Source organism: Balaenoptera borealis (assembly GCF_965194805.1).
Source record: "Balaenoptera borealis genome assembly, chromosome: X".
Classification (NCBI taxonomy): domain Eukaryota; kingdom Metazoa; phylum Chordata; class Mammalia; order Artiodactyla; family Balaenopteridae; genus Balaenoptera; species Balaenoptera borealis.
The window spans coordinates 38879116-38890550 of record NC_138881.1 but is presented as its reverse complement, the minus strand read 5'-3'; the positions used below and the strand labels follow the sequence as shown (position 1 = coordinate 38890550).

General features: G+C 40.3%; 1 protein-coding gene across 1 annotated transcript; it reads right to left on the bottom strand.

Moving 5' to 3' along the window:
* Positions 1–9334: 9334 nt before the first annotated feature.
* LOC309621120 (zinc finger protein with KRAB and SCAN domains 1-like) lies at positions 9335–10441 on the bottom strand. The gene has a single exon (XM_082378230.1). It carries the CDS (start codon positions 10407–10409, stop codon positions 9348–9350), a length of 1062 nt encoding a protein of 353 aa, XP_082234356.1. The 5' UTR covers positions 10410–10441; the 3' UTR covers positions 9335–9347.
* Positions 10442–11435: the final 994 nt, after the last annotated feature.

Below are 11435 nucleotides of genomic sequence, written 5' to 3'. Positions count from 1 at the left end.
TCTTCTTTTGGGTAACCTAAGTCTCCCCCATGCCTTCAAACACCTGTCCTCCCAAAAAGCCCAGATCTGTACCTTGGGCCCAGACCTGTCTACCAGGCCCCTCTAAAGCACTGAAGATGAAGTAAGATCCTCTCCCCCCCGCCAATCCCTTCGTACTGTGCTCTGTATCTCACAAAAAGATGCAGCTGTAAACTGTCACCCACGCTTGCTGCCCTCCCTTTTCTAACTGGTCACCAGGCCCCACCCATTCTCTCTCGGAGAGAGAGACTCTCGTTCTCTGGATGTAACGCTACGTCTCTTTTCCTCTGGATGGTCTCGATGATTTCGTGAGCAGCATCGTGGGGTTTGTCGTAGACCGGCAGTGGCCACGGGTAGACAGCGGGCTCGGCCCCCATGGGCGACTCCAGCCTCAGCTCCAACTTCTCCCCAATGTCTTCGCGCGCGGCCCCCACACCAGGCTAGTCTGGCGGTTGGGGGAGGGGCGGGGCGCCGCCTTTTTTTTTTTTTAATATTTATTTATTTGGCTGTGCCTGGTCTCAGTTGCGCCGCGTGGGATCTTTGTTGCTGCATGCGGGATCTTCATTGTGGCATGCAGGATCTTTTAGTTGCAGCATGCAGGCTCTTTAGTTGTGGCATGCGAACTCTTAGTTGCGGCATGTGGGGTCTAGTTCCCTGACCAGGGATCAAACCTGGGCCCCCTGCATTGGGAGTGTGGAGTCTTAGCCACTGGACCACCAGGGGAGTCCCAGTACCATGCTGTCTTGATGCTGTAGCTTTGTAATAAGTTTAAAAATCACAAAGGCTGAGTCCTCCAACTTTGTTCTTCTTTTCAAGATTGTTTTGGCTTTTTGGGGCCCTTGCATTTTCACATACCTTTTAGGATCAATTTGTCTATTACTGCAGAAAAAAAGGCAGTTGGGATTTTGATAGTGTATTGAATAAGCAGGTCAATTTTGGAAGTATTGTCATCTTAATGATATTAAATCTAATAATGCATGAACATGGGGTATTTTCTAATTTTTGTAGGTCTTTTAAATTTCTTGAAATGATGTTATATAGTTTTCAGTGTATAAGACTTGTTCTTTTTTTGTTAAATTTCTTACTAAATATTTTATTCTTTTTAATGATACTGTAAATGGAATTGTTTTCTTTCTTTCTTTTCTGGATTGTTCATTGCTAGTGTATACAAACACAAGTGAGTTTTATATTGGATATTGTATCCTGTAACCTTGCTGAACTTGTTTATTAGTTGTAATAGGCTTTATGTGGATTTCTTGGGGTTCTCTATATACAAGATCACGTCATCTGTGAATAGAGATTGTTTAACTTCTTCCTCCCAATCTGGATGCTTTTTATTTATTTATTTATTTTCCTGGGTAATTGCTGGCTTGAATCTCCAGTACAGTTTTGAATAGAAATGTTGAGAAGGCATGTCCTTGTTTTGTTTGTGACCTTGAGGGGAAAGCCGTCAACCACTCACCATTAAGTGTGATGTCAGTTGTGGATTTTTTTGTAGATTCTCTATATCTATATATGTCAATTAAGTTAAACTTTTAAATTATATTATTTAAAACTCCTATAACCTTACTGATTTTAGTTTGCTGGCTCTATCCACTGAAAGAGGTATGCTGAAATCTCCAACAGTTGTTCTTGGATTATTTATTATTCCTTATTGGTCTGTCAGTGTTTGCTTTATATATTTGGGGGCTATATTATTAGACATTCAAATTTCGATTTTTATATCCTATTGAATTGACTTTTCTGAATTTGAATTATTCTTCTTTTTCTCTAGGAATACTTCAGTAAAATTTTTGTCATTCTTTTTCTTTAAAGCTTTTGATACACTTATATTTTAGGCATGCCTCTTTTATTTTTTTAATTAATTTTTTATTGGAGTATAGTTGATTTACAATGTTGTGTTAGTATCTACTGTACAGCAAAGAGAATCAGCCATATATATACATATATCTACTTTCTTCTAGACTCCCTTCCCATATAGGTCATGGAGAGGACCGAATGGAGTTCCCTGTGCTATATAGTAGGTTCTCATTAGTTATCCTCTATATATAGTAGTGTGTATATGTCAATCCCAATCTCCCAATTTATGCACCCCGCCACCTTTCCCCCTTGGTAACCATTGTTTTCTACATCTGTGACTCAATTTCTGTTTTGTAAATAGGTTCATTTGTACCATTTTTTTAGATTCCATGTATAAGCGATATATGATATTTGTCTTTCTCTGCTGACATACTTCACTCAGTATGACAATCTCTAGGTCCATCCATGTTGCTGCAAATAGGCATGCCTCTTTTAAACAGCAAAGAGTTTGTATATGTATATGTGTGTTTTTTAAATTTAATCTGACGGTCTTAGTCTTCAACTTCAAATATTTGGTCTAATGTTATTTAATTTAATAGTGATATATTTATATATAAATATACTATTTCTTATTTTCTTTCTCCCCTCATTTCTCCTTCATCTTGACATTTTTTCCTTTTTGGGGGGATTAATCAAATATTTTGCTTTAAATATTCCATTTTCACTGTTAGTTTTTCATTATTTTATTATTCTTTTAATTTTTAACCTACATATTACATATACATCCTTGACTTACTTGATTGTAATCTAAGTTAGATATTTTACTACTCTCTGAGCAATGCAAGGATCTTACAACATTTTAACTCCATTTACCCCTACTCTGCTTTTGGCCTGTTGTTGTTATGTATTTTAATTCTCTCTATATTTTAAACTCATAGACTAATAGTTTTGTTGTTTTGAACAGTTTATGCACATATTTATCCTATTTAGTGGCTCTTTATGCCTACTTACATTACCCTGATTTCAACTCATAATTTTTCTTCTTTCTTCTTCCTTCTTCCTATAGTATTTCGTCAATGAATCTAAACAGGTTCTCTTTGCTTCAAAATGATGTATTTCCTCTTTATTTTTGAAGGATATTTTCCCTCAGTTCTAAGTTTGGTAGTTCTTTTATTTCAGCATTTAAAACATATTATTCCATTATTTTCTGTGTTCCATTGTATCTGGTGAGAATGTGACTCTTAGTCATGTAGTCACATTGTTGTTCCTTTGGAGGTATATGCCATGTTCTCTGCTTTTAAATTTTTTATTTTTCTTTTGTTGTCATAATTTAAATGATTTTATGCCTATATGTAATTATACATTTTGGATTCATGGAGCTTCTTGTTAATGTAGTTTGTGAAACTTATAGAATTGCATCTCTTCAAATATTATAATATTACTTCTACTCCATCTTCCTTTTAGTCTTGCCAAAAATATAAATTATACATATGATAGACCTTTTCCCATGTCTCATACCTCTTATACTCTTTTCTCATTTCTTGTATTTTCTCCCTGTATTTTCTTTTTTTCTTTTTTCTTTTTTTAACATCTTTATTGGAGTATAATTGCTTTACAATGGTGTGTTAGTTTCTGCTTTATAACAAAGTGAATCAGTTATACATATACATATGTCCCCATATCTCTTCCCTCTTGCATCTCCCTCCCTCCCACCCTCCCTATCCCACCCATCTAGGTGGTCACAAAGCACCGAGCTGATCTCCCTGTGCTATGCCGCTGCTTCCCACTAGCTATCTATTTTACGTTTGGTAGTGTGTATATGTCCATGCCAGTCTCTCACTTTGTCCCAGCTTACCCTTCCCCCTCCCCGTATCCTCAAGTCCATTCTCTAGTAGGTCTGCGTCTTTATTCTCGTCTTCCCCTAGGTTCTTCATGACCATTTTTTTTTAATTCCATATATATGTGTTAGCATACGGTATTTGTTTTTCTCTTTCTGACTTACTTCACTCTGACAGACTCTAGGTCCATCCACCTCACTACAAATAACTCAATTTCGTTTCTTTTTATGGCTGAGTAATATTCCATTGTATATATGTGCCACATCTTTATCCATTCATCTGTTGATGGACACATAGGTTGCTTCCATGTCCTGGCTATTGTAAATAGACCCGCAATGAACATTTTGGTACATGACTCTGTGTGAATTACGGTTTTCTCAGGGTATATGCCCAGTAGTGAGATTGCTGGGTCATATGGTAGTTCTATTTTTAATTTTTTAAGGAACCTCCATACTGTTCTCCATAGTGGCTCTATCCATTTACATTCCCACCAACAGTGCAAGAGGGTTCCCTTTTCTCCACACCTTCTCCAGCATTTCTTGTTTGTAGTTTTTTTGATGGATGATGGCCAATCTGACCAGTGTGAGATGATATCTCATTGTAGTTTTGATTTGCATTTCTCTAATGATAAATGATGTTGAGCATTCTTTCATGTGTTTGTTGGCAATCTGTATATCTTTTTTGGAGAAATGTCTATTTAGGTCTTCTGCCCATTTTTGGATTGGGTTGTTTGTCTTTTTGATATTGAGTTGCATGAGCTGCTTGTATATTTTGGAGATGAATCCTTTGTCAGTTGCTTCATTTGCAAATATTTTCTCCCATTCTGAGGGTTGTCTTTTCGTCTTGTTTATGGTTTCCTTTGCTGTGCAAAAGCTTTTAAGTTTCATTAGGTCCCATTTGTTTATTTTTGTTTTTATTTCCATTTCTCTAGGAGGTGGGTCAAAAAGGATCTTTCTGTGATTTATGTCATAGAGTGTTCTGTCTATCTTTTCCTCTCAGAGTTTTATAGTGTCTGCCTTTACATTTAGGTCTTTAATCCATTTTGAGTTTTTTTTTGTGTATGGTGTTATGGAGTATTCTAATTTCATTCTTTTACATGTAGCTGTCCAGTTTTCGCAGCACCACTTATTGCAGAGGCTGTCTTTTCTCCACTGTATATCCTTGCCTCCTTTATCAAAGATAAGGTGACCATATGTGTGTGGGTTTATCTCTGGGCTTTCTATCCTGTTCTGTTGATCTATATTTCTGTTATTGTGCCAGCACCATACTGTCTTGATTACTGTAGCTTTGTAGTATAGTCTGAAGCCAGGGAGCCTGATTCCTCCAGCTCCGTTTTTCTGTCTCAAGATTGCTTTGGCTATTCGAGGTCTTTTGTGTTTCCATACAAATTGTGAAATTTTTTGTTCTAGTACTGTGAAAAATGCCAGTGGTAGTTTGATAGGGATTGCATTGAATCTGTAGATTGCTTTGGGTAGTAGAGTCATTTTCACAATGTTGATTCTTCCAATCCAAGAACATGGTATATCTCTCCATCTATTTGTATCATCTTTAATTTCTTTCATCACTGTCTTATAATTTTCTGCATACAGGTCTTTTGTCTCCTAGGTAGGTTTATTCCTAGATATTTTATTCTTTTTGTTGCAGTGGTAAATGGGAGTGTTCTCTTAATTTCATTTTCAGATTTTTCATCATTAGTGTATAGGAATACTAGAGATTTCTGTGCATTAATTTTGTATCCTGCTACTTTACCATATTCATTGATTAGCTCTAGTAGTTTTCTGGTGGCATCTTTAGGATTCTCTATGTATAGTATCATGTCATCTGCAAACAGTGACAGCTTTACTTCTTCTTTTCCGATTTGGATTCCTTTTATATCTTCTTCTTCTCTGATTGCTGTGGCTAAAACTTCCAAAACTATGTTGAGTAATAGTGGTGAGAGTGGGCAACCTTGTCTTGTTCCTGATCTTAATGGAAATGGTTTCAGTTTTTCACCATTGAGGACGATGTTGGCTGTGGGTCTGTCATATATGGCCTTTATTATGTTGGGGAAAGTTCCCTCTGTGCCTACTTTCTGGAGGGTTTTTATCATAAATGGGTGTTGAATTTTCTCGAAAGCTTTCTCTGCATCTATTGAGATGATCATATGGTTTTTCTCCTTCAATTTGTTAATATGGTGTATCACATTGATTGATTTGCATATATTGAAGAATCCTTGCATTCCTGGGATAAACCCCACTTGGTCATGGTGTATGATCCTTTTAATGTGCTGTTGGATTCTGTTTGCTAGTATTTTGTTGAGGATTTTTGCATCTATGTTCATCAGTGATATTGGCCTGTAGTTTTCTTTCTTTGTGACATCTTTGTCTGGTTTTGGTATCAGGGTGATGGTGGTCTCATAGAATGAGTTTGGGAGTGTTTCTCCCTCTGCTACATTTTGGAAGAGTTTGAGAAGGATAGGTGTTAGCTCTTCTCTAAATGTTTGGTAGAATTCGCCTGTGAAGCCATCTGGTCCTGGGCTTTTGTTTGTTGGAAGATTTTTAATCACAGTTTCAATATCAGTGCTTGTGATTGGTCTGTTCATATTTTCTGTTTCTTCCTGGTTCAGTCTCAGATGGTTGTGCATTTCTAAGAATTTGTCCATTTCTTCCAGGTTGTCCATTTTATTGGCGTATAGTTGCTTGTAGTAATCTCTCATGATCCTTTGTATTTCTGCAGTGTCAGTTATTACTTCTCCTTTTTCATTTCTAATTCTATTGATTTGAGTCTTCTCCCTTTTTTTCTTGATGAGTCTGGCTAATGGTTTATCAATTTTGTTTATCTTCTCAAAGAACCAGCTTTTAGTTTTATTGATCTTTGCTATTGCTTCCTTCATTTCTTTTTCATTTATTTCTCATCTGATCTTTATGATTTCTTTCCTTCTGCTAACTTTGGTGGTTTTTTTGTTCTTCTTTCTCTAGTTGCTTTAGGTGTAAGGTTAGGTTGTTTATTTGAGATGTTTCTTGTTTCTTAAGGTACGATTGTATTGCTATAAACTTCCCTCTTAGAACTGCTTTTGCTGCATCCCATAGGTTTTGGGTCGTCGTGTTTTCATTGTCATTTGTTTCTAGGTATTTTTTGATATCCTCTTTGATATCTTCAGTGATCTCTTGGTTATTAAGTAGTGTGTTGTTTAGCCTCCATGTGTTTGTATTTTTTACAGATTTTTCCTGTAATTGATATCTAGTCTCATAGTGTTGTGGTCGGAAAATATACTTGATATGATTTCAATTTTCTTAAATTTACCAAGGCTTGATTTGTGACCCCAGATATGATCTATCCTGGAGAATGTTCCATGAGCACTTGAGAAGAATGTGTATTCTGCTGTTTTTGGATGGAATGTCCTATAAATATCAATTAAGTCCATCTTGTTTAATGTATCATTTAAAGCTTGTGTTTCCTTATTTATTTTCATTTTGGATGATCTGTCCATTGGTGAAAGTGCGGTGTTAAAGTCCCCTACTATGATTGTATTCCTGCTGATTTCCCCTTTCATGGCTGTTAGTATTTGCCTTATGTATTGAGGTGCTCCTGTGTTGGGTGGATAAATATTTACAATTGTTATATCTTCTTCTTGGATTGCTCCCTTGATCATTATGTAGTGTCCTTCTTTGTCTGTTGTAATCTTTGTTTTAAAGTCTATTTTGTCTGATATGAGAATTGCTACTCCTTTCTTTTGATTTCCATTTGCATGGAATATCTTTTTCCAACCCTTCACTTTCAGTCTGTATGTGTCCCTAGGTCTGAAGTGGGTCTCTTGTCGTCAGCCTATATACGGGTCTTGTTTTTGTATCCATTCAGCCAATCTATGTCTTTTGGTTGGAGCATTTAATCCATTTATTTTTTAAATTTTTTATTGTTTTTGACTTTTCATGGTATTTACTCTCTGATCCGTGTCTAGATAGTCTATGCTGGTGGCTGACCAGCACCCTTCATTTATATTTAGGACAAAAATAGCATGCGACCCTAGAGCTTTAGCCATGCCTCGGGCTCACAAGCTGGGCCAGGCTACCGTATTTCAGGTACTCGTGACTCACAGGCCTTGTTGTGAATGTACAAATCCTGCTAGAAGTCAGGCCTAATGAGCACTTCTCATGTGGTCAGCACTGTGTCCAGGGCTGTCGGGGATATAAATATATCCCCCAATGAGAGAAGCATCTCTTTTGGGGAGTGATGAAAACTTTCCCACACAGAACAACGAAAGATTCAAAGACAGTAGGCAATCAAGTGCTAACCTGTGGAGAAATGCAGTTAGGAGTGTGATAGTGCTTTAGGGAATTCGGGGATTTCGCGAAGGGAGAGAAGTGTTTTGAATCACAGTTGCCATTTCAGTAGGATTTATCTCAGTCATGAGGAGGGAACCATCTACATCTGTGGCCGTCCTTTGGAACTGTAGACTGGTGCGCATGCCCTCTCTTTCAGAAAGAGATAGAAATCTTTGGTTTGATACTGACAGCACAGTCCTAGATTTCGATAGCTTTGGTAGACTACCAGTGACTGTACAGAACTTACCGTATATATATAACTAGTTTGAGCAGCATGTGCCGATGTAGTTTTTGTTCAAACTGTCCCTCTTTTTTGAGAAATAAGGTTCAGCAAGACGTTGGCCCAGTAGGGCGTGTTTGCAGCAAGCAGGTTTTGAACCTCAGTGTCATTTTCACAGAGCCAATCTTAGTCTTTCAATTATGTACTGTGGTTGCGAAGAGTTCAAGAGCGCCTTAAAGGTCTCCTCATTACTGAAAGCTTGACATTTTCCTGTGTGTGTGCTTCTATCCTGTGTGGAAACAGCATGTGGATTATCCATCCCTATGACTAGCATTTCCCTGCAGGGGCTGTGGAAGAATTATACGCCCACAAACTAGGCAAAGGCAGAACACTGCTGATGTAACTGTAAGGATCCATAAGTGTGATTTTTTTTTTAACCTGTTGAGGCTGTTTTTTTTCCCCTCCATGGGCACACATCTCTGAAATAATTTTAGAAATGAAAAGGGGAAATGGCTTGTTGACAAATTCTCGCTTTACACACAGCTTTTCAGGAATGCTCCGAAAGCATCGAGGGAGGCGGGGCTGTACTCGGAGGCTCGCTCTCTGGTGTGGATTCTGTGATGCAGAGTGAGGGTCGAGCTCCGGGTGAAGGCCTTGCCGCACTTCGTGCACTTATAGGGCTTTTCTCGGGTGTGAATTCTCCGATGCAAAATAAGGTATGAGTTTCGGTTGAAAGCCTTTCCACATTCACTACATTCATAGGGCTTTTCCCCCGTGTGGATTCTCTGATGCTTAGTGAGGTCTGAGCTCTGGCTGAAGGCCTTCCCACACTCGTTACATTCGTAGGGTTTCTCCCCAGAGTGGATCCGCTGATGCAGAATGAGATTTGAACTGTGACTGAAGGCTTTGCCACACTCATTACATTCATGAGGCTTCTCTCCTGTGTGGATTCGCTGATGCAGAACAAGGTTTGAGTTAAGACTGAAGGCTTTCCCACACTCACTACATTCATAGGGCTTTTCTCCGGTGTGGATTATTTTATGGCGAATAAGGCTTGAACTCCTTGTGAAGCATTTACCACATTCATCGCATCTGTGGGACTTTGCTCCTGTCGGATCTTCTTCAGGGGTGTTGAAGTTTGAGCTCAGACTGAAGGTTCTCCCCAGTCCTTTACCCTTTTCCCTTGGACCTCGCTCTCCTGTGCTGGGGTTTTTTTTTTTTTTCCTTGACTGTAGCTGGCCCCGGATCTCTCTTTTCTTTTCCAGTTTTCTCCTCTGGGTTTCTCTGCTGCCTTTCTACTACTCTGCCCTGCTGTTCACGTTTTTCTCCGAAATCTTTCTGGAATTTTCCTGTGGTCTCCCCATGTGATGCTGAGTCTTCTGCAATTTCAGCCTTTGAGGTGGACTCCTCATTCTCATTCCTGTTTTCACAACCCTGGGAAATCACGTTCCCATAATTCTCCTGCCTGGTGTCCCTATTCAGATTCCTCCGAGCCAGGTTCTGACATCCCCATTCCTCCAGGATGAGGGACACGGCCATGTCCTCGATCTTCACCATTGCCAGGGAATCTGCCGAGAACAGTGCAGATGCCATCGCCTGGTCTCTGGGACCCCCCTCGTGATAAGGGGCAGGAACGTGGGTGGCAGGGAGAGCCCGTGGTTGTAAGAGGTGGGGTTTCCGAGATGAATGCTTGAAATGGGACTGGGTGGCCTCATGAGGAAGGTCAAAGCTCGAGGACTCCTGTGCTGGATCCAGAGGCACCATCCCCCTTGCGAGCATCTCAGGTCCATGAACTTGACCTGGGACCTGCTGTCCTGATAAATCCAGCTCCAGATCTTCCAGAAGGGTCACAGCCTCCTCCCCACTATCGGGACGGTATTCCTGCAGCCAGACCTGGAGCTCCTTGGGCAGAATAGAAAGGAACTGCTCCAGCACCAGCAGCTCCACGATCTGCTCCTTGGTGTTTATCTCTGGTCGCAGCCACTGGTGACAAAGTTCCTTCAGTCGACTCAGGGCCTCTCGAGGCCCAAAAGTGTTCTGGTAACAGAAGTGCCTGAACCGCTGGCGGAAGATCTCTGGCTCGGGAGGAGGAGACTCCTGCAGACTGGCGTCCTGCCCCCACACGTGCTCTTCCTCATCTTCCTCTTCGACCTTCACTATCACGATGCCGTCCTTCTCCTGGGCAGCGTGGGGGGACAGACCGGTGGCTTCCCTTGACTCAGCAGTCATCATTCAGGCTCAGGGAACTGACTTGATCCAAACGGGGTCTGTGCTCTCCTTTCTGTCCTGGGAAATGTTTTCTGGTATCTGTTTCTGTACTATTCCGTGAGCCCCGGGAGCGGCCTCGGAGCGCTGGGCGAGCAAGGGGAGCTGACTCTGGGGCTCAGGCCGGCCGAAGGGGGCCGCGCACGGACCTAGGCCCTCCCGATGCCTCGACACAGACACAATGAGACAATCCATTTATATTTAAGGTAATTATCGCTATGTATGTTCCTATTACCATTTTCTTAATTGTTTTGGGTTTGTTATTGTAGGTCTTTTCCTTCTCTTGTGTTTCCTGCCTAGAGAAGTTCCTTTAGCATTTGTTGTAAAGCTGGTTTGGTGATGCTGAATTCTCTTAGCTTTTGCTTGTCTGTAAAGGTTTTAATTTCTCCGTCAAATCTGAATGAGATCCTTGCTGGGTAGAGTAATCTTGGTTGTAGGTTTTTCTCCTTCATCACTTTAAATATGTCCTGCCACTCCCTTCTGGCTTGCAGAGTTTCTGCTGAAAGATCAGCTGTTAACCTTATGGGGATTCCCTTGTATGTTATTTGTTGTTTTTCCCTTGCTGCTCTTTTTTTACTTATTTATTTTTGGCTGCAGTGGGTCTTCATTGCTGCACATGGGCTTTCTTTAGTTGCGGTGAGCGGGGGCTTCTCATTGCGGTGGCTTCTCTTGTTGCAGAGCAGGAGCTCTAGAGCGCAGGCTCTGTAGTTGTGGTGCACGGGCTTAGTTGCTCCGCGACATATGGGATCTGCTTGGACCAGGGATCAAAACCGTGTCCTCTGCATTGGCAGGTGGATTCTTAACCACTGTGCCACTAGGGAAGCCCCTCCCTTGCTGCTTTTAATATTTTTTCTTTGTTTTGAATTTTTGATAGTTTGATTAATATGTGTCTTGGCGTGTTTCTCCTTGCATTTATTCTGTATGGGACTCTTCTGTGCTTCCTGGACTTGATTAACTAATTCCTTTCCCATATTAGGGAAGTTTTCAACTTTA